The 23319-nt window shown below is 41.4% G+C and overlaps 2 protein-coding genes across 6 annotated transcripts in view; one reads left to right on the forward strand and one right to left on the reverse strand.

Annotated features, from left to right (window-relative positions):
- Positions 1 to 7088, forward strand: part of si:dkey-247m21.3 (5-hydroxytryptamine receptor 4) — a 48761-nt gene extending 41673 nt beyond the window's left edge. For both annotated transcript variants that reach the window (XM_042326655.1, XM_024431118.2), the window contains one exon: positions 5860 to 7088. In XM_042326655.1, the coding sequence (XP_042182589.1) occupies positions 5860 to 5968 (109 nt within the window). In that variant the 3' untranslated portion in view covers positions 5969 to 7088. The remainder of the gene's footprint in view (positions 1 to 5859) is intronic.
- Positions 7089 to 7605: 517 nt separating this feature from the next.
- zgc:86764 (uncharacterized protein LOC797431 homolog) lies at positions 7606 to 22804 on the reverse strand. 4 transcript variants are annotated; one of them, XM_024431119.2, is made up of 15 exons: positions 22647 to 22804; positions 16104 to 16236; positions 15880 to 16002; positions 15497 to 15730; positions 15145 to 15315; positions 14891 to 15040; positions 12906 to 13056; positions 12684 to 12820; positions 12372 to 12467; positions 11180 to 11332; positions 10751 to 10846; positions 10442 to 10546; positions 9939 to 10052; positions 9465 to 9511; positions 7606 to 8334 (listed from the first exon to the last, which is right to left on the reverse strand). In XM_024431119.2, the coding sequence occupies exons 1-15, from the start codon at positions 22661 to 22663 to the stop codon at positions 8244 to 8246; spliced, it is 1818 nt and encodes a 605-aa protein (XP_024286887.1). In that variant the 5' UTR covers positions 22664 to 22804; the 3' UTR covers positions 7606 to 8243. The 4 variants fall into 4 exon arrangements, with proteins under 4 accessions (XP_024286887.1, XP_024286888.1, XP_024286890.1 ...); XM_024431120.2 differs by lacking the exon at positions 22647 to 22804 and adding an exon at positions 20924 to 20999; XM_024431122.2 differs by lacking the exon at positions 14891 to 15040.
- Positions 22805 to 23319: the final 515 nt, after the last annotated feature.

Below are 23319 nucleotides of genomic sequence, written 5' to 3' on the forward strand. Positions count from 1 at the left end.
TTTTCATTTCTACATAATTTCTATCTAGTTGAAGACATTCAAGAGTGGCCTGGAGTGATTTTTATTTTATTCTTACTCAAACCTCCCGCGGGCCAGATTGAATGGGCTCATGGGCCGGAACTGGCCCACCCCAGTTGTAGCTCTATTTCTACATTCCTTGATGTCATGTCAGAAGAAAATCACATCATTATTAAGCTAATCAACATGCAATCCCCATGGCTCCTGGTGTCTGCCAGGGCAAGGTCTGAGGTCCTGTATTTTGGTTTCATTTCCACCCAGAGTCCTCCAGGATTCAGAGTTTATAGTTTAAGACTGATCACATATGTTGATAAAAAGAACCATGTGTACCAGCGCCCGAGGAATTAAGACTAAATTAAACAGAAACAACCTTCCCCTGGAGACGTTCAACTGGTCTCCCTTCGTCTCTGTTGATGACAGTGCATTCGGAAAGTATTCAGACCCCTTCCCTTTTCCACATTTTGTTGTGTTAAAGCCTTATTCTAAAATGTATTAAATTACCTTTTTCTTCAATCAACAGACAATACCCCATAACGACAAAGCGAAAACAGGTTTTTCAAAACTCAAAATTGAGCTCAGGTGCATACTGTTTCCATTGATCATCCTTGAGATGTTTCTACAACTTGATTGGAGCCTAGCTGTGGTACATTCAATTGATTGGACGTAATTTGGAAAGGCACACACCTGTCTATATAAGGTCCCACAATTGACAGTGCATGTCAGAGCAAAAAACAAATCATGAGATCGAAGGAATTGTCCGTCGAGCTCCGAGACAGGATTGTGTCGAGGCTCAGATCTGTAGAAGGATACCAATAAATGTCATCAGCACTGAAGGTCCCCAGGAACACAGTTTAGAACCACCAAGACTCGTCCTAGAGCTGGCTGCTCAGACAAACAAGGGCAATCGGGGAAGAAGGGCCTTGGTCAGGGAGGTGACCAAGAACCTGATGGTCACTCTGACAGAGCTCCAGAGATCCTCTGTGGAGATGGGAGAAGGACAACCTTCCAGAAGGACAACCATCTCTGCAGCACTACACCAATCAGGTCTTTATGGTCATGGCCTGATGGAAGCCATTCCTCAGTAAAAGGCACATGACAGCCTGCTCGGATTTTGCCAAAAGGCACCTAAAGACACTCAGACCATGAGAAACAAGATTCTCTGGTTTGATGAAACCAAGATTGAACTCTTTGGCCTGAATGCTAAGCATCAAGTCTGGAAGAAACCTGGCTCCATACCTACAGTGAAGGATGGTGGTGGCAGCACCATGCTGTGGGGATGTTATTCAGCGGCAGGGACTGGGAGACTAGTCAGGATCGAGGAAAAGATGAACGGATCAATGTAGAGGGAGATCCTTGATGAAAACCTGCTCCAGAGCGCTCAGGACCTCAGACTGGGGCGAAGGTTCACCTTCCAACAGGGCAACGACCCAAAGCACACAGCCAAGACAACATAGGAGTGGCTTCGGGACAAGTCTCTGAATGTTCTTGAGGTGCCCAGCCAGAGCACGGACTTGAACCCGATCGAACATCTCTGGAGAGACCTAAAAATTGTGCAGCGACGCTCCCCATCCAAACTGACAGAGCTTGAGAGGATCTGCAGAAAATGTGATTTACTCCCCAAATACAGGTGTGCCAAGCTTGTAGTGTCATATCCAAGAAGACTCAAAGCTGTAATTGCTGCCAAAAGTGCTTCAACAAAGTACTTAGCAAAGGGTCAGAAAACTTATGTAAATGTGATATTTCCATTTTCTTTTGCTTTGTCATTATGGGGTATTGTGTGTAGATTGATGAGAGAAAAAAACAATTGCATTCATTTTAGAATAAGGCTGTAACGTAACAAAATGTGAAAAAAGTCAAGGGGTCTGAATGCTTTCCAAATGCACTGTATACAGTTGAAGTCAGAAGTTTACATACACCTTGGCCAAATACATTTAAACTCAGTTTTTCACAATTCCTGACATTTAATCCTAGTAAAAATTCCCTGTTTTAGGTCAGTTAGGATCCCCACTTTATTTTAAGAATGTGAAATGTCAGAACAACAGTAGAGAGAATGATTTATTTATTTCAGCTTTTATTTGTTTCATCACATTCCCAGTGGGTCAGAAGTTTACATACACTCAATTAGTATTTGGTAGCATTGCCTTTAAATTGTTTAACTTAGGTCAAATGTTTCGGGTAGCCTTCCACAAGCTTCCCACAATAAGTTGGGTGAATTTTGGCCCATTCCTCCTGACAGAGCTGGTGTAACTGAGTCAGGTTTGTAGGCCTCCTTGAGCGGACATGCTTTTTCAGTTCTGCCCACACATTTTCTATAGGATTGAGGTCAGGGCTTTGGACAGAGGAACTCCTAGAAGGTCACCATCCCGGAGTCGACTCTTCACTGTTGACGTTGAGACTGGTGTTTTGCCAGTTGAGGACTTGGGAGACGTCTGTTTCTCAAACTAGACACTCTAATGTACTTGTCCTCTTGCTCAGTTGTGCGACAGATTTTTTATGGAATATCTACATAGGCCAGAGGCCCATTAGAGGCCCATTATCAGCAACCATCACTCCTGTGTTCCAATGGCACATTGTTAGCTAATCCAAGTTTATAATTTTAAAAGGCACTCTAATGTACTTGTCCTCTTGCTCAATTGTGAACTGGGGCCTCCCACTCCTATTTCTATTCTGGTTAGAGCCCGTTTGCGCTGTTCTGTGAAGGGAGTAGTACACAGCGTTGTGAGATCTTTAGTTTCTTGGCAATTTCTCGCATGGAATAGCCTTAATTTCTCAGAACAAGAATAGACTGACGAGTTTCAGAAGAAAGCTCTTTGTTCCTGGCCATTTTGAGCCTGTAATCGAACCCACAAATGCTGATTCTCCAGACACTCAACTAGTCTAAAGAAGGCCAGTTTTATTGCTTCTTTAATCAGCACAACCATTTTCAGCTGATTGCAACTGTTTTCAGCATAATTGCAAAAGGGTTTTCTAATGATCAATTAGCCTTTTAAAATGATACAGTTGGATTAGCAAAACACAAAGTGCCAATGGAACACAGGTGTGATGGTTGCTGATAATGAACACCCATGTACACCCATGTACAGTAGATACTCCATAAAATAAATCTGCCGTTTCTACAATAGTCATTGACAACATTAACAATGTTGACACTGTATTTCTGATCAATTTGTTATTTTAATGGACAAAAAAATGTGCAAGGATATTTCTAAGTGACCCCAAGATTTTGAACAGTAGTTTACGTAGACTTGAAATCACTAGCCACTTTAATAATGGAACGCTAGTCACAATAATAATGTTACATATTTTTGCTTTACTCATCTCATATGTATATACTGTATTCTATTCTACTGTATTTAGTTTATGCCACTCCAACATTGCTCATCCTAATATTTATATGTTCTTTAATTCCATTCTTTTACTTTTAGGTTGTGTGTATTGTTGTGAATTGTTAGATATTACTGCATTGTTGGAGCTAGAAAAACAAGCATTTCACCACACCTGCAATAACATCTGCTAAACATGTGTATGTGACAAATAAAATTTGCTTTAATTTTTATTTGATGAGGGTTTGATTATTTGATATACCCCCAAAAATATTGCCATGAAATGGAGCATAGAAAACGGCAGAAGGGGTTGTGTTCCCTCTTCACTTGCCTAAATATTGTATTAAGTGACAACGATCTAAGCTAATAAACCAAATTGGCTTTCTCATGCTCACTACACATTCTCTTTCGAGGAGTTGTATAGAGTTGGAGAGCTGTTGGAAAGTTTAGGCCAAATTGGACATGCATTGAATGGTATCTATATAGTTATAGTGCTTCTTTTGATACAGTATGTTTATGTTGAGTGCTTGGCCTCATGTGGGTTTATTTTGGCACTTGTTCTTTCAAAACAGTACATCCTGGCTGGACGTCACCCTTATTTAAAAAATGTGGACAACACATTTTTTTCTTGTAATGAAGTTTGCACTACAGCCAAAGATATCAGTTGGATCTACTGCTTAGTGTAAGAGATAGGGTGACATCTCTGCCAAAGCATTTGCATGATGCGAAATACAGTTCAAGGTTCAGGGTTCACAATGTGGAGCACGGTTTTTATAGATCCCATTGTGGTCAAACGTGGGAATGTCCATTATGGAGATCTATTTTAGTTCTTTAACCATAAACATCTTAAGCTAAATCACATGGCATGTAGGTGAAATGAACCATATAAGGGTGGTGCTCTAGAAATGTTTCATCAGCATTCAAAATGTCTAATTCCTGCAAAATGCCTTTGGTTCTCAGTGGATAGCACAACTGTCTGATTCCATGGATGCAGCCCTCAGGTTTGAGCTGGCGCTAGTCTAGAGTGCATAACATTAATAATCTAGAAATAACATTGAACATGTCTTGTGTATTTTGTCAATCAGGAACGCATGTTATGAGGTACCTTTGTCGACCCTGCAGGAAGTGCTGAAACATAACTGCAGTGAACAAGTCCAGTGCCACAGGATGCCATAGGTACAGAGTGATTCTGTTACTGTGTGTGGCGTGATGCCACATTGTGCCATCGTGATTCATTCCATTTAAGTGGCATCATTACACTGACAAAATACCCGGCATAGAATAGGCACTGTAGCATTATATATAGCTGTGCATTATGGCAGCTTTAATGGCCGTTTAGCAGTGTAAATATGAACTAAGGCAATTGCAGTAGGCTATTTATAATCCATTTGTCATTCCTGACAGAAAATGTATGTTTGAAACATCAGTGTAGGAGTGATATGTCCAAGTTTGATGGATGTCCTGGTGACATTTTCATGTTGTCAAGTTGATCATGACAATGCCTGAAATGACATTCTGTGGAGGCTTAGACAAATAGCATCTGACATTGTTCATATGGGTATGATAAGTACTTGTTTGATAAATAGAGATTGAGAGCTCTATTTTGACAGTAAACAGTCTTCTGCGAGAACAGAGTGCATTTGGAGGTTGATTTGATTGAATTTAGACCATTTTTAAATACATACATAAGGGCGCTCCAGCCAGTGACGCCTCCACAAACAATTTAAGAAAATCATTAATGATAACACAAAGCTTAAAAGCTTATTTTCATTGTGCTCCTTTTGGAGGGGAAGGGGGATGCAGCAAGGTTTGACAGCAATAGTAGTGACAAGACAAAGACAGACAAAACTATGGACAGGTACATCTCCCTTGTCTCACATGGAGGAACATTGTAATTAAGAATTCATGTCTTGAGGCGTGAGAGATGCGTCTATTCTACAGTTAGCGTAGCTGGTTGTGTAACACTGTCTGGTATCTGCCCTGCCTGCTAGGAGCCTTCATTTGTCAAGAACTGTCTTTTTTCAGATTCACTTTCCATTGGATATCATCGGTCTTTTACTTGGACCCTCATCAGCTCATAACTCTTAAAAAAAAAATTGTTTTTATTATTTTACCCCTTTCTACTCTCCAATTTCTTGGTATCCAATTGGTAGTTACAGTCTTGTCTCATCGCTGCAACTCCCGTACAGAGACTCGGGAGAGGCGAAGGTCGAGAGCCGTGCGTCCTCCAAAACACAACCCAACCAAGCCGCACTGTTTCTTGACACAATGCCCACTTAACCGGGAAGCCAGCCACACCAATGTGTTGGAGGAAACCCCGTACACCTGGCGACCGTGTCAGCATGCATGCGCCCGGCCCAGGAGTCGTTAGAGCGCGATGGGACAAGGACATCCCTACCGGCCAAACCCTCCCCTAAACCGGACGACGCTGGGCCAATTGTGCACCGCCCCATGGGTCTCCCGGTCGCGGCCGGCTGAGCTCATAACTAACAACATTCTTTTCATTTCCCCCTTCTAGACTATCCTTCCTTCCCAACGGAAGCTACAGTGACAACAGCAGGAGGATTTTATCCAATGAGCTGGAATCTCAGGACTCCATGGGTGGACTGTCTATAGCCCAGAGATAATGACCTAAACCTGTTTATGTCTTACACAAGTTCAACAAGTGAAATACAGTATGTATTAATGGGGACGTATGGTCACCACAATGAGATTCTGGTCTGAAGGACTACAGTCTGATAGTGAAGAAGTCAATCATTTGATTATTGAATTACCAGATCATGGTTTATGAATTTACTGCGTAAAAGCGCTGTCCAGAGTTTTTTTTCCCCAGGTGAAGACAATCAGACAATGAAGATGCATGAAGAGATCAAAAGCCAGTTAGTGTCTGTGGAATGACTTGAGCATTACGCCAAGATGATTGTTGGTGATTAATATTCTACGGGTCCCTATGAAGTTAAAAGCTATTGTTGGCTCACCAGTTTTGTCAGTGTTTCCCCTATGCATTTTACAAGCGTCACACCGCCGCTGCTAAATCATGGCCGCCATTGAAAAAATATATATATATTTTCGGGATGGTAAAATATTTTAAATTTAAACTTCAACAACTAAAACCATATATAAGGAATGTAGAAAAGAGAATGGAGCAATATATATATATACACTTAACATTAAAAAAAAAAAATCATATGAGGAACTAACAACCACCACAATAAAAACTAGTCAGGGAGAATCTGAAATTCCAAAAATGTCATGGCATTTAATTTAGTTATGTTTGAGCTACTCAGCATAAGAACAATTGTAGGAAACTAGCTTTAAAACTGTAAAATTCTCTGCCCTATGGCAAAACGTGTAGAATTGTCAAGAGTGCTTCTAAAACCGCTCCATTGGCCATGCCTACCACCCCATGCTTTACTTGCCACCGCTGCTGAAAAAATACCTGGGGGAAACACTGGATGAAAGAGTCTCATTCCTGGTAGTGACCCGTGTATGTTAAAAACAACTGTATTTAATTATGTCAATCAACTTAGCATTTACTATTTATATTCAGTTTTGACTCTGACAACTATTTCATGTACATTTTAATCTGAAGAGAACTGATGGTATAAAATAGACATTACTAAATTGTATTTATTTCGGCTTCAGAAAATAAGGAGCAATGTCTTGTTACTATGTGACAACTTTTTAGTCAGATTTCTTTTGCATTGTTGGATATTATTTGTCATAAATAAATGTGTAACTTCACAATTTTATGTGCCAAGAACTAACAAAATTGCTTTTGAATTGCTGTCTAATCTAGCCTTGTACTTCTGATCATGCAGGCCAGAAAAATTGATGGGCTTCAATGAAGACCGCTGAATAGTAAACAGCTTTAATTGTGTAATACTGGGTTGCCTTGAAAGCATTTAAAACATGTTTGACCATTATGCTATTATTTCAGTGAGGCAATTAGACAGCAAAAATCCCTCTTCTCCCTTTTCATAAATGACTAACTTGATTATCCATGATAATTACATGGTTTCTACAATCCCACTCATTGGTCAAGGGTAGAGGAGTGTTTTACCTCAAGGTCAACGATACAATCCAGGGTTGATGGCGCAGAAGATGAAATCATATTCTCTATAACCACTCAAGTTTACAGGGCCTGGTTCAATTTAAGGACTTTGGCTCTAATCGAACACTCCTCCATATGATTAAAGCCAAACTCTTGTTTCATGTGTATTATGATATACCATAGATTAAAAAATAAACTCAAAAGATGTCATTGAAATATATATATTTATTAATTAAGTCAAAAAATATAAAATAGAAAAAGGCACATGTTGACAAGACAACGCACACGTCAAGACAAAACACATTGTCAATACCGTATGTGCAATAAGAAAAGTATATTTTCAAGAGAGCAATATTTACATACAGAAAGAGCTGCATGTTGTTCTGCTGGAAGGTCTATCTAAACACGATGCTTCCTCCGGTGGAGCCTGGCCATTTATAAACAAGTCAAATATCAAAAGGAATATCAAAAGTACTGCATGTAACATCTAAGGGGCTCTACCGTATCAAACTTGTGATTCATTTCCCTGGACTGCACAGTATTAATAACTGGAAAACATGGCTTTATGATGTTTCATCCACACCTGACACATACCGAGTCCCTTTAGACCTATTCACTTCCATACAGGGTGACCAAAAATAAGCATTACAAAAAGGCAAAATCGGTCACATCTCAAAGTAACAGCAACACCAAGTACAAAAAATGATTTACATCAAGATAACAAAGACTTGAAATGACCTGAAATGCTCACTGACCATTACAAACACCAGCCATATATACACACACGAGAGGAGTGCCAAGTGGACACAACCTGTGCACAACCTGTGCAAATTGTCCACACGCACATCTTAAAACGTGGGGACCATCATGAGAAAATCAGAAAAGGTCCTTTGCTGTCGAATTGAAAACAGCATCATTTGTCTTTTTGGACAGGTCACCCTGGGGGGAATGAAAGACACATATTTTAGTAACTGATATACCCCTCCCCACCCCCATTTAAAAAAAGCAATCTAGAGGAGTAAGCAGAATGCAAAAAAAAAAAAAAAAATGTCAATCTTTGCTTTAAATTCATGTGTCTGGTATGGATTATTGAAGTAAACATTGAGGTGGCAGCATATAAGGCTGGTCTTACAGTGAAGTTAACTGGTCGATAAAGCCTTATGGGCCTATTATTATTTTTTATTCAGCTTGTGCTGCTGGCGGTAGGTGCACTTGATTCAGAAGCCCTGCGCGCCAGATAATCAAAGTACTCCCATTTTGAACCATTTCATTTGTCTGAAGGAACAAACTCTGCCTACCCGGCAGACCCGAGAGAGCTAAATCAAGTGCACTGGCCTATTGAATAGCTCAAATCACCATGCCTACAGCTTCCACAACCCCTAAACTACATGAGATCTAATCACTTTAAAACCCATGACCAGAGAGACTTAAAGAACACAGCAAAGAGCTGCTGCTTTCATGAGTGAGTTCATACTTCAGTTTAATTCAGCACTGTTTTTATTCAACACTTTTACAAAACATAAAAATGCGCTTCACCCTACTTCTACTCCCGCTACAACCAGAACTGTAGCTGCAATGAATGAGTAGCCAAAAGTATCGACAGCCCTGCGTTATAATTATAAGCAGCTCGTCGTGTCTATTTTAATATGGAGGTCATGAATTTGTACTCCATTACTCTAATGTACTTGTCCTCTTGCTCAGTTGTGTACCAGGGCCTCCCACTCCTCCTATTCTGGTTAGAGCCAGTTTGTGCTGTTCTGTGAAGGGAGTAGTACACAGCGTTGTACCAGATCTTCAGTTTCTTGGCAATTTCTCACGTGGAATAGCCTTCATTTCTCAGAACAAGAATATACTGAGTTTCAGAAGAAAGTGCTTGGTTTCTGGCCATTTTGAGCCTGTTATCGAACCCACAAATGCTAAGGCTCCAGATACTCAACTAGTCTAAAGGCCAGTTTTATTGCGTCTTTAAAATCAGAACAGTTTTCAGCTGTGCTAACAATTGCAAAAGGGTTTTCTAATGATCAATTAGTCTTAAAAAAATGATACACTTGGATTAGCTAACAACGTACCATTGGAACACAGGAGCGATGGTTGCTGATAATGGGCCTCTGTACGCCTATGTAGATATTCCATTAAAGAAAAAAAAAGCAGTTTCCAGCTACAATAGTCATTTACAACATTAACAATGTCTACACTGTATTTCTGATCAATTTGATGTCATTCTAATTGACAAAAAAAAAAGTGCATTTCTTTCAAAACAAGGACATTTCTAAGTGTCCCCAAACGTTTGAATGGCAGTGTGTGGTCTGACAAGAACAAGATTGGCAGTATGCTGTGGTAATATATTGGGCATACAGCACAAACCTCATTCCTACAGAACTGGTTTATTTAGATTAATGTTGCATAGGCCTCGATTCATGTCATGCTTTTAATCAATTCTGTGAGGTAGATCTCGGCTTGCTTTTTGACTCCGAAAGTGATCTTGACTCAGAAAAGGTTGGTGACCGCTGAGTTAGAGTATAGTTTAAAAAGTCTGGTCTTACAGTGAAGTCAGAGTAGCTGATGTCAACAGGTTTGTTCTCCTCTGTACCGTTGTACTCCTGCAGGGGTGTTCTCTGACTACTGCTGCTGTTGCTTCTCTCAAGAGACTTGGTTTTCTGCTTAGCCAATGAATGGACAAACAAACAGCACATCAGTCAACAAACTGAGCATGCAACACACTTCCTTCCCAGCAGTCTCTGCTAATCCATTTGAAGTATTCAATTTCTGCATCTTTACCAGAATGATTGACCTTGGAAAGAGGTTAGATTCTAAAGACAAGTTTTGATTTTGTTGTCAATATTCTTTCACAAGCTAAGTTGTCTGTGGCCGAATGGTTTACTGCTTGAATAAGAACAATTATATCACAGCATCACCTAGTGGTTGTTTTAATAGTTGTCCAGCAATATAAAAGGAAGATGTTGAACATTCAATTCAGATATACGTGTGCAAGCACAAGAACCAATGATGGGCCACAGTTTGGAGTGAGTGCTGTGTGTGTGTGTACCTGCATCTGAATCTGGGAGAGAGGAGGCTTGCTGCTAGGCACACTGATGAAGGTGCTGGATGAGTTGCAGCTGTAGGAGCGCACCATGATAGGCTGTGTAGGAGTCTGCAGAAAGGACAGTCATGGTGGTCAAGGTCAATTGGCCCAGTGTCGTCTGGGTTTGGCTGGTGTAGGCAGTCATTGTTAATAAGAAAGTTAAGAACAGACTTGCCTAGTTAAATAAATAAAAAAGTTACCACAATAGTAAAGTGGCCAGTTGGTTTTGGAGGGGAGTGAACTAGCCCTGTGGACCACTGCTAGTTACTGTACCTTCCTGATCTTGTTGGGGGTGAGGGTGTTCATCCCGCCATGGGCCCTCTTCGTGGGAGTTTTGAAGAGAGTTGTCATTTCCCCCTTCTTTGAGGTCTGCAACACCGAGACAAACAAAGCCTCAGTCACAGACCAGTCAATAACAAACAGACCATTCTGCTGGGGACAGAATGGTCAAATCCCTGTTTCCCACCATTCAACAGTTACACATGCTGACCACCATATGGTGTACAAGTCTATTTCAATCCAAGTTCAGCACAGTACGTTTTAGAATTGGCCTTTTGCACATGGGAACAGGGAGATCAGGTTTGTTGATAGTTTTTAAAGACAAATAGCAAACCCCCACCCAAAGCCTCTATGGACCAGTATTGGGCTGACTGGGGAACACTGCTGGGTCAATGTGAGAGCATTATGAGGGGCTGGACTTACAGTGGCACGTTCACTCTTCTCCTTGCTCCTCAGCTGTTTGTGCTCCTCCCATTGGGTGGAGATGTAGGTCATGACTCTCTGGCCCTGGACCAGGAAGGCAGTACCCTGGTCCTTCTCCCAGCTCTCAACACCAGTCCTCAGCTCTTCCTCCAACTAGTCACATCACATAACAGGGAGGATCAACATCACTTTTCCTTTGTCAAAATCCTTTATATACACACACACACACACACACACACTTCACTGGCATTTAAACTGTATACATCATTGGCATTTTACGTAAGGTCACAACCTCACTGACACCATCATATACCCATCATACAGTGGGGCGAGATTTGACATTGAATGAAGGAGGCGGTGATCTTTTGATTACCATCAACCATTGCTGCCACTTTTCAGACATTACATTTTAAATGTACATTATATTTTAAAAAATATATACACTGAACAAAAATATGAATGCAACATGTAAAGTGTTGGTCCCATGTTTAATGAGCTGAAATAAAAGATCCCAGAAACTTTCCACAAACAAAAAGCTTATTTCTCTCAAATTATGAAGAAATTTGTTTACCTCCCTGTTAGGGAGCATTTCTCCTTTGCCAAGCTATTCCATCCACTTGACAGGTGAGGCATACCAAGAAGCTGATTAAACAGCATGATCATTACCACAGGTGCACATTGTGCTGGGGACAATAAAAGTTTCCTGACTGCAAGAATCTTTTAGAGAATTTGGCAGTACGTCCAACCAGTCTCAACCGCAGTCGTGTGGGCGAGCGGTTTGCTGACGTTGACATTGTGAACAGAGTGCCACATGGTGGCAGTGGGGTTATGGTATGGACAGGTATAACCTACAGAGAATGAACACAATTGCATTTTATTGATGGCAATTTGAATGCAGTGATACCGTGACGAGATCTGAGGCCCGTTGTGGTGCCATTCATCCACCACTTCATGTCCAGCATGATAATGCACGGCTCAATATCGCAAGGATCTGTACACAATTCCTGGAAGCTGAAAATGTCCCAGTTCTTCCATTCTCAGACATGTCACCCATTGCGCATGATTGGGATGCTCTAGACCAACATGTACAACAGCCCTACTTTAAAAACAAAGAATATATACATTCTTTTTCTCTCCTCCAACTGCCAAATAAAGTTAGAGGGACATATTGAGGAGTCAAATCCAGCCTTACCTTTGGCAACATCTTCTGAACTTTGACCTTCTCTTTGGCCTCTTTGAGAAGGGCTCCTCCTCTGTTGGAGAAGCGGTTTGGATCATTGGCCTTTTTCTGCAAAGAGGTTTGAAAATTAGATATGTTTCTATGTCAAGTGGAACAAAAACAATTCTGCACCACACTGAACATATATCAGAAACAAGAGCAGCTGGTATCTACTGTGGATATTTTTGATTGAAAACCATTACATGCATCAAGTGGTACACAATTAAAAATACATATTTGCAATTTATTTCACAAACATAGCTTGACCGCAAATTCCAGCATTACCTCAAAGTCCTGGAAGAGGGCCCAGTACTTCTCCCATTTATGCAGAACCTCCAGTAAGGGTTTAGCCTGGTCATAGTAATTCTTCACCTTCAATAGCTCAGCATCATGCAGTGCCAACAATTCCTCTGTGAAGTCATCTAGGGAAAGACGGATCGGTTCGATCAGTATGTATGCGTTTTGTGTATGAGTGAGAGGAAGTATTTCCATTATTGTTCTACCTACCGTCACAGATGTGGGCGTTGAAGGGTTCACGCTGCTCAGTGCCCTGGTTGCACTTGTCCCAGAGAGCCACTAGTTCCTGTCGGACCTTGTCAATCACATCCTCCAACATGGCTTTCTGCAGGACTGTCAGACGATCAACCTCCCCCTGCCACTGGAAGGGCAACAAGGTCAGGTTCAGTAGGAGTAAAAATACATCTCTGAAACAGCAACATGAGGAGGTACCATCTTAACTCGTTCCTTAAGAAATACTAATGTACATTTTCCGTATGCCCTAATGCAGTGTTTCTCAACTCCAGTCCTCAAGTACCTCCAACAGCACATGTTTTTGTTGTAGCCCCAGACAAACTCACCTGATTCAACTCATTGAGGGCTTGATCATTAGTTGACAAGTTGAATCAGGTGTGCTTGTCTGGGACTAAAAATGTGTACTGTTGAAGGTACTGGAGTTAGGAAACACTGCCCTAATGATACAGGACTGTCAAACACTGATGTTCTAGCACCATTGTAAAGGTATTCTCTGTTCCCTTGTTAGTCAATTCTGGGGAACCTTAATAGTTATGGTGCCATGTTTACTGTTTATCAGTGGTATGTCAGTGAAGCTTTGTCCAACACAGTGGTGTATGGTATGCCAGTGAAGCTTTGTCCAACACAGTGGTGTATGGTATGCCAGTGAAGCTTTGTCCAACACAGTGGTGTATGGTATGCCAGTGAAGCTTTGTCCAACAGTGGTGTATGGTATGCCAGTGAAGCTTTGTCCAACACAGTGGTGTATGGTATGTCAGTGAAGCTTTGTCCAACACAGTGGTGTATGGTATGTCAGTGAAGCTTTGTCCAACACAGTGGTGTATGGTATGTGAAGTATGCCAGTGGTGTAAGCTTTGTCCAACACAGTGGTGTATGGTATGCCAGTGAAGCTTTGTCCAACACAGTGGTGTATGGTATGCCAGTGAAGCTTTGTCCAACACAGTGGTGTATGGTATGCCAGTGAAGCTTTGTCCAACACAGTGGTGTATGGTATGCCAGTGAAGCTTTGTCCAACACAGTGGTATGCCAGTGAAGCTTTGTCCAACACAGTGGTGTATGGTATGCCGGTGAAGCTTTGTCCAACACAGTGGTGTATGGTATGTCAGTGAAGCTTTGTCCAACACAGTGGTGTATGGTATGTCAGTGAAGCTTTGTCCAACACAGTGGTGTATGGTATGTCAGTGAAGCTTTGTCCATGGTGTATGGTATGTCAGTGAAGCTTTGTCCAACACAGTGGTGTATGGTATGTCAGTGAAGCTTTGTCCAACACAGTGGTGTAATGCTTTTGTCCAACACAGTGGTGTATGGTATGCCAGTGAAGCTTTGTCCAACACAGTGGTGTATGGTATGCCAGTGAAGCTTTGTCCAACACAGTGGTGTATGGTATGCCAGTGAAGCTTTGTCCAACACAGTGGTGTATGGTATGCCAGTGAAGCTTGTCCAACACAGTGGTGTATGGTATGCCAGTGTGAACACAGTGGTGTATGGTATGCCTTTGTCCAACTCAGTGGTGTATGGTATGCCGGTGAAGCTTTGTCCAACACAGTGGTGTATGGTATGCCGGTGAAGCTTTGTCCAACACAGTGGTGTATGGTATGCCAGTGAAGCTTTGTCCAACACAGTGGTGTATGGTATGCCAGTGAAGCTTTGTCCAACACAGTGGTGTATGGTATGCCAGTGAAGCTTTGTCCAACACAGTGGTGTATGGTATGCCAGTGAAGCTTTGTCCAACACAGTGGTGTATGGTATGCCAGTGAAGCTTTGTCCAACACAGTGGTGTATGGTATGCCAGTGAAGCTTTGTCCAACACAGTGGTGTATGGTATGCCGGTGAAGCTTTGTCCAACACAGTGGTGTATGGTATGCCGGTGAAGCTTTGTCCAACACAGTGGTGTATGGTATGCCGGTGAAGCTTTGTCCAACTCAGTGGTGAAGGGAGATGTATGAAGAGGGAGTTCCAACCTGTGTGATTTGGTCAGAAAGGGTACCCTGCACACTCTCCTGGAACGCAGTGCGATCTTGCTCCAGCGCTTCCAGACGATTCCACAGGCACATAGCTCGTTCTTTCAGCTCAGCCAGTGTATTCATCAGGGATTCCTTCTTGACCTTCATCTAAACAAAAATATACTAATATAAATTGGTCAAAAGTCCTAGAACCAAAACAACAAAAATCTTTGAGTAATCATTAGTAAGTTTTATCAAATTATTTTAAGTACCTGGGACAACAGCAGTTGGAGGGCTTTGATGTTTTCATGCGTGAGCAGGAATATCTCCTCACCATGACACACTGACTCTTTCTCCAGACTGGTTTCTGGTTTCTGACCCATGTCCTCCATGAGCTTCCTGATGTCCTCACGCAGCCCTGAGAACACCTTTGCACGACTCTTCTACAGAACGGGGGAAGGGAGGGACAAGAGACGAGATGCTTCCAACAAAAGACAAACATCACAAGACCACAAAAGAGACTTAAAAAATAAGAAATTAATAATAGTGTTCTTAGTAATACTTGAGTCAGGTATTCATAACATTCACACTAAAGTCTTGCCATCCTGGCAGCTGTTGCAATACCTTTTCTTCACTGAGGGTCTTGAGGTGCTCCCGGAACTCCTGCAACTGAGTGCGTGAGGGTATGCTGCCTGTGGGAACATAATAGGGAATGACGCACAGCTCCAAGCACAGTTCCTTATCCTGCTGCTGCAGTCCGTGTAACTCCTTCAAACGGTCCCCCTTCTCCTTGGTCAGAACCTCCACACGCAGACGCAGGTTCTTCTCGATCTGGAGGACTGTCAGGCCCTCCTCCAACTGATAGGTGGACAAGATGGAGACAGGAGGTTAGCACAATGAAAGGAAAAGAGTCAAGGGGTGGAACCAGCTAAACTATTGAGACACAGAACCTTTAAAGACCAACCTTTACTGTTGTTGTTGTTACACCTGAAGAAATAACCACTTACTTTGTATGGATCCATTGACATTTCCAGACACAAGGTATCCAACTGTTTTTCAAAAGTAATGACATTTGTTCGGATGCGGTGCTTCAAAGCTTCCTCCTCAGTGATCATGTCATTCAAAAGGCCCTTTAGATTAGGAATGTCAAGTCAGTCTGTTAATTAGTTACTTGACAAGGCTTCCGTTTAATTTTCAGTTCATCTACATTTCCTGTTTTCTGAAGCCTCACCTCAATGTGTTTCTTCACAGTCTCCATCCGCTCTACCCTCTGCTCCTCCATGATGCCCATGCTGTCCCAGATGTCCACCAGCTTGGCCATGGCATGGTTTATACCCGTCACTAGAGAGAAAGCCAGGGCTTCACTGCAGAGATGAGTGACATGACCATCACATTTGGTAACTTCAGCTGGCTAAGTAGCAAACACATTGCCTATCAAATCTGAATAGGATACCAATTATTGGTATACAGTTTGAAACCAAGCACTGCAAAAACAATATTTTTTTAGGGGGTAGATCGGCTTTAATATTGCAGATTGACAGAATCTATGGAATTGTCTGCATTTCCAATGCCTATTTTTTAATTAAATCAAATTTAAAAAAAATGTATACATAGTACCAGTCAAAAGTTGACACACCTACTCATGCAAGGGTTTTTCTTTATTTTTACTATTTTCTACAATAGAAAAATGTCACTGTAGAGCCTCTAGCACTGCTCAACACGCCTCGGCTAACAATTTAGTTTCACCCCCCAAACATGCAGTGACATCACCTGGTTTAAATGCTATTTTTAAAGAAAATGTCTCTCATTATCACTATATGCACAGGTTTACCCCCACTGTATTCACATCCTACTATACTTTTGTCTGTACATTATGCCTTGAATATATTCTACCGTGCCCAGAAATCTGCTCCTTTTACTCTGTTCTGAACGTACTAGGCGTCCAGTTCTGTTATCCTTTAGCCGTACCCTTATCCTACTCCTCCTCTGGCGATGTAGAGGTTAATCCAGGCCCTGCAGTGTCTACCTCCACTCCCATCCCCCAGGCTCTCTCATTTGTTGACTTCTGCAACCGTAAAAGCCTTGGTTTCATGCATGTTAACATTAGAAGCCTCCTCCCTAAGTTTGTTTTATTCACTGCCCTAGCACACTCCACCAATCCGGATGTCCTAGCCGTGTCTGAATCCTGGCTTAGGAAGACCACCAAAAACCGTGAAATTTCCATTCCTAACTATAACATTTTCCGACAAGATAGAACTGCCAAAGGGGGCGGTGTTGCAATTTACTGCAAAGAAAACCTGCAGAGTTCTGTCTTACTATCCAGGTCTGTACCCAAACAATTTTAGCTTCTACTTCTAAAAATGAACCTTTCCAGAAACAAGTCTCTCACCATTGCTGCTTGCTATAGACCACCCTCTGCCCCCAGCAGACCACCCTCTGCCCCCAACACCATATGTGATTTGATTGCCCCCCCCCATCTATCTTCTGAGCTCGTGACCTAAACTGGGACATGCTTAACACCCCGGCCATCCTGAAATCTAAGCTTGATGCCCTCAATCTCACACAACTTATCAATGAACCTACCAGATATAACCCCAAATCCGTAAACACGGGCACCCTCATAGATATCATCCTAACTAACTCACCCTCCAAATACACCTCTGCTGTTATCAACCAAGATCTCAGCGATCACTGCCTGCATCCGTAATGGGTCTGCGAGCAAACGATCACCCCTCATCACTGTCAAACGCTCCCGAAAACACTTCTGCGAGCAGGCCTTTCTAATCGACCTGGCCGGAGTATCCTGGAACGCCATTGACCTCATCCAGACAGTGGAGGATGCCTGGTTATTCTTTAAAAGTTCCTTCCTCACCATCTTAAATAGGCATGCCCCATTCAAAAAAATGTAGAACCAGGAATAGATATAGCCCTTGGTTCACTCCAGACCTGCACAAAAACATCCTGTGGCATTCTGCATTAGCATCAAATAGCCCCGTGATATGCAACTTTTCAGGGAAGTTAGGAACCTTGGCCAGGTCGCAGTTGCAAATGAGAACTTGTTCTCAACTAGCTTACCTGGTTAAATAAATAGAAAGAAAAATAAATTTAAAAAAGACATCAAAACTATAAAATCATGTAGTAACAAAAAGAAGAAAAAAGTCAACCAAATCAATATATATTTCATTATTCAAAGTAGCCACCCTTTGCCTTGACAGCTTTGCATACTCTTGGCATTCTCTCAACCAGCTACAACTGGAATGCTTTTCCAACAGTCTTGAAGGAGTTCCCACATATGCTGAGCACTTGTTGGCTGCTTTTCCATCACTCTGAGGTCCAACTTATCCCAAACCATCACAATTGGGTTGAGGTCAGGTGAATGTGGAGGCCAGATCATCTGATGCAGAACTCCATCACTCTCCTTCTTGGTCAAATAGCCCTTACCTAACCTGGAGGCGTGTTGGGTCATTGTCCTGTTGAAAAACAAATGATAGTCCCTCTAAGCGCAAACCAGATGGGATAGCGTATCACTGCCGAATGCTGTGGTAGGCATGCTGGTTAAGTTTGCCTTGAATCCTAAATAAATATCAGACAATGTCACCAGCAAAGCACACCTCAATGCTTCACGGTGGGAACCACACATGCGGAGATAATACGTTCACTTACTCTGCATTTCACAAAGATACGGCAGTTGGAACCAAAAAAATAAAAAATAAATCACAAATTTGGACTCATCAGACCAAAGGGAAGATTTCTACCGGTCTAATGTCCATCGCTCATATTTCTTGGCCCAAGCAAGTATCTTCTTGGTGTCCTTTAGTAGTGTTTTTTTGCAGCAATTCAACCATGCAGTCTCCTCTGAACAGTTGATGTTGAGATGTGTCTGTTAGTTGAACTCTGAAGCATTTATTTGGGCTGCAATCTGAGGTGCTGTTAATTTCTGATTTCTGAGGCCGTTAACTAATGAACTTATTTGCAGCAGAGGTACCCCTGGGTCTTCCTTTCCAGTGGCGGTCCTTATGAGAGCCAGTTTCATCATAGCGCTTGATGGCTTTTGCACTTGAACTGCACTTGAAGAAACGTTCAAAGTTCTTGAAATGTTCCGGATTGACTGACCTTAAAGTGTTGATGTACTGTCGTTTCTCTTTGCTTTTACTAAATAGAGCCATCTTCTGTATACCAACCCTACCTTGTCACAACACAAGTGATTGGATCAAACGCATTAAGGAAAGAAATTCCACAAATTAACTTAACAACCTGTTAATTGAAATGCATTCTAGGTGACTACCTCATGAAGCTGGTTGAGAGAATGCGAAGAGTGAGCAACGCTGTCATCACGGCAAAGGGTGGCTACTTTGAAGAATCTCAAATATATTTAGATTATTATAAAAAAAATGGTTTTACACTTGTTTTGTTTACTCCATGATTCCATGTGTGTAATTTCATAGTTTTAATGTCTTCAATATTACTCTATGTAGAAAATAGTAAAAAATAAAGAAAAACCCTTGAATGAGTAGGTGTCCAAACGTTTGACTGGTACTGTATAAAAAAAGATCTATATTATTTTTCCCCAACCCTACCATCCCTCCCCTAATTGGAGTAAACTAATGGACAACACTCAGGCTTCTACATCCAGCTCATACATACATTTTACAGACAGTATATTTAAGCAGTAAGGCATGGGGGGGGTGGTATATGGCCAATATACCATGGCCAAGGGCTGTTCTTAGGCATGAGGCAACTGGTTACCAACTTAACCTCTTGAGTGTAGGGGGTGTATTTTGATGTTTGGACGAAAAACTTACCCAAATGAAACTGCCTATTTCTCAGGCCCAGAATATGCATATAATTGTCAGATTAGGATAGAAAACACTAACGTTTCCAAAACTGTCAAAATATTGTCAGTGAGATTAACAGAACTGATATTGCAGGCGAAAACCTAAGGAAAATCCAACCAGGAAGTGCTGTTTTTCCAGAAACCTCTGTTCCATTGCATGCCTTCCTTTCATTTAAAGAAATATCAACCAGATTCCTTTCTCTATGGCTTAAACATGGTGTGAACAGTCTTTACACAGTTTCAGGCTTTTATTCTGAAAAATTAGCGAGAAGGATCACATCGCGTCATTGGATGACTGGGTGCCAGCAGAGTTTTGCATGCGCAACAGCTTGGAGCAGACATTTTCTCTCTCTCCTATTGAAAAAGCTACGGTCCTGTTGAAATATTATCGATTATTTATTGTAAAAACAACCTGAGGATTTATTATAAAAAACGTTTGACATGTTTCTACGAACTTTACGGATACTATTTGGAATTTGCATCTGCCCTGTCGTGACCGCTCGAGCCTGTGGATTTCTGAACAAACGCGCCAACCAAATGGAGGTATTTTGGATATAAAAATAATCTTTATGGAACAAAAGGAACATTTATTGTGTAACTGGGAGTCTTGTGAGTGCAAACATCCGAAGATCAAAGGTAAGCGATTCATTTTATGGCTTCTCTGACTTTCGTGACCAATCTACTTTGCTGCTAGCTGTTTGTAATATTTTGTCTGCTGAGAGAGATGTCCTAACATAAACGCTTGGATAGCTTTTGCTGTAAAGCTTTTTTGAAATCTGACACGCCAGGTGGATTAACAAACTAAACTGTTTTGCTATATTGCACTTGTTATTTCATGAAAATTAAATCCTTTTCGTAATTTAATTTGGCGCTCTGCAATTCAGCGGATGTTGACGAAAATGATCCCGCTAACGAGATGGGTGCGCCAAGAAGTTAATTAGAGCAGTAAAAATACATGTCAAGACCGTGGTGTACGGGCTGATATACCACGGCTGTCAGCCAATCAGCATTCAGGGCTCAAACTACCCAGTTTATAATTTACAATAGTTATTTTTTTGTTTGTTTTTAATCCCATACCTCAGCCTCATTCGCAAACACATTACTTAATAAATGGGATATGATACCAATTATTGGTATACAGTCAAACCAAGCACTGCAAAAACTTGGAAAGTTTCCTTACAAGCCAGAATCTTGTATAAAATTACATGTGCACTTACTCTACTGGTTGTCTGTGCGGTTGGTCCTTCAGCTGGTCAAAATATCCACAGGAAAGTGTTGTCTTCCTGAATTATTAGAGCGCAGGTACTGGCATTGTTATATCTGTCACATGCTTACACCATGTAAACGCCTTCAAGACTTTTGTTGTATCCTATCCATGTACTTCTGTCTTGTGCACGTGTCTTAGCCGATGACCAAACAAGTATTGACTGCCACACAGAGACCCGCATTTTGAAGTCTGTTTAATACTATTTTCCTGTGGATATTGTCTCTCAAACACAGACTATTCTGATTGAAATGGAAATCATACAATTCAAATTAACTACAACTTCTGTTTAAGAACCCAACCGCTTTTACGTCACGTTGAACAGACAAAACATTTTGCAACAGACTTGGCTTAATGAATACACCCCTGGCCCGGGCAAAAGTAGTTTGCATCAGGTGAAGAATGATTGCATTCGTTGGCAAAATTCACTCAAAACGAAAGTGAGGTAGATTAAGGATGTGGAGTAATGAGTACGATTCTGTGTTCACATGCAAAAGTGATTGCTTTTGATAAACGCTCTGCCTTTCCAATGAAATATAGTATGAAAATTTGAATATATACTTTATGGAAAGGAGATGTTGTATGTTTCTTAATGGATCATGTTGCCGAACGGTGCAGATTGGGTTTTCACCGGGTTGTCACTAGTTACCACAGCCAAAAATTGGCTAAATCGTAAAAATACATGAAAACAACAACGTGCTTTCCTTTCTGGTCTTTAAGGTTAGGCATAAGGTTAGCAGTGTGGTTAAAAGCAGATACATTTTAGAAATAGCCAGGGTTTAGCCATAATTATGACTTTGTGGATGTGGCATTGAGATAGAGGACTCGTCATTGTATCGGTGCCATTATATTTAGTGTCTGTGACAGCATGGGCAGCGCCATCACAGATAGTAAAATGAGCCAGATAGTTGATCGGAAGTATACATGTGAAGCATCTCATTGGTGTTTTCCTCTCACTACCAAATATGGTGATGACAGTCACTAATAAAAAATGTGTGATGTGGGGATGATTTAACGATAAAGCGCGTTGAAGACTCCTCTTGCCCCACGGGTCTATTCATTGCGCCAATTCTGCAAAACGTTCCTTAAAACGGAAGCAAACGAAACTATGAGAGACCTGCATTTGTCCAAAAACGAGTTTAGTTCTGTTTGGTTATTAAACTGAACGTGTTCTGTAATGAATACTCCCGAGCTAGAAAACAACGTGTGTTTAACTATTGGTGCGTTAAAGACACCTGGGAACACTAAAAATGACGGTCAAATCATGGACGTCTGATCTTCAGGTCGGAAAGTTAGAGTTCTAGAAATAGGCCCGAGTTCTTGAGTTGGAACTCCGAGTTAGATGACCATTAAACGATTTTTTTTCCGCAAGGCGGGTTCCCAATTGTCTTAAACTCACAAGTCCGATATATACGAGTTACCAGTTGTTTTGAACGCGGAATAACTTAATTTAGCTAACCGACTATAGTCATTGTCAGAATAAGAGTAGTCTAGTATGAAACGTTCCCCTATCCCAGAAATGGCATTGGCTTTTGCATTGTGGTAGCTACTTCTAATTTAATTCTCACATTGCTGCAGCAAACTTAACTAGAGATACTCCTAAGTATAGCTAACGTTAACTCCTTACTAATCTGGTTAATTATAGTCACTTTAGCTAGCAAACCAAGTCAACTTACCTCCTCTGGCTTGACATAACGTTAGCTGCTCTGAAAACTAGGTAGCTATTGACGAATATAAATGTTTTACATTAAATTAAAAAGACGTGTGGCTGGCTGGTTTGAATTGTCATTATAGCCGCGACGAAGCAATGGTGCTATTCACTAATGACACTCCCCTTTTCTCGTTTTGGTCAGAGAGGCTCTCTGCCTCCGTCAAGTGGATAGTAAGCTACATTACATTTTCACTTCAGTACTGAACGTTGTCAGTCAAAATACTGTAGCCAGCTATTGCTGATTAGATGGACACGTTAGACAGTGCATTCAATACATTTTCAATAAACAGTTAGATGAATGTCTGTAATAGTCTGGACATATGTTTGAACCTGTAATAGGAAAAGTCACCGTAATACATGCCACTTGGGGGCACCCAATCGGTCATCGGTCTAAGGTACTGCATCTCAGTGCTAGTGGCAGCACTACAGACCCTGGTTCGATCCAAGCCTGTATCACAACCGGCTGTGATTGGGAGTCCCATAGGGCGGGTCACAATTTGCCCAGCGTCGTCCGGGTTAGAGTTTGGCCGGGGTAGGCCGTCATTGTAAATAAGAATTTGTTCCTAACTGACTTGACTAGTTAAATAAATGGTAAATAAACATTTTTAAAATGTCATACCGATGGAACAAATTATGAA

The sequence above is a fragment of the Oncorhynchus tshawytscha genome, linkage group LG09, assembly GCF_018296145.1.
Source record: "Oncorhynchus tshawytscha isolate Ot180627B linkage group LG09, Otsh_v2.0, whole genome shotgun sequence".
NCBI classification, from domain to species: domain Eukaryota; kingdom Metazoa; phylum Chordata; class Actinopteri; order Salmoniformes; family Salmonidae; genus Oncorhynchus; species Oncorhynchus tshawytscha.

Coding starts and splice junctions, on each gene's coding strand:
- zgc:86764 (XM_024431119.2), bottom strand. Junction 16,003..16,103: donor CTGTGAAGAAACACATTGAG/GTGAGGCTTCAG, acceptor CCTAATCTAAAG/GGCCTTTTGAATGACATGAT. Junction 11,333..12,371: donor TTCAGAAGATGTTGCCAAAG/GTAAGGCTGGAT, acceptor TGATGTGACTAG/TTGGAGGAAGAGCTGAGGAC.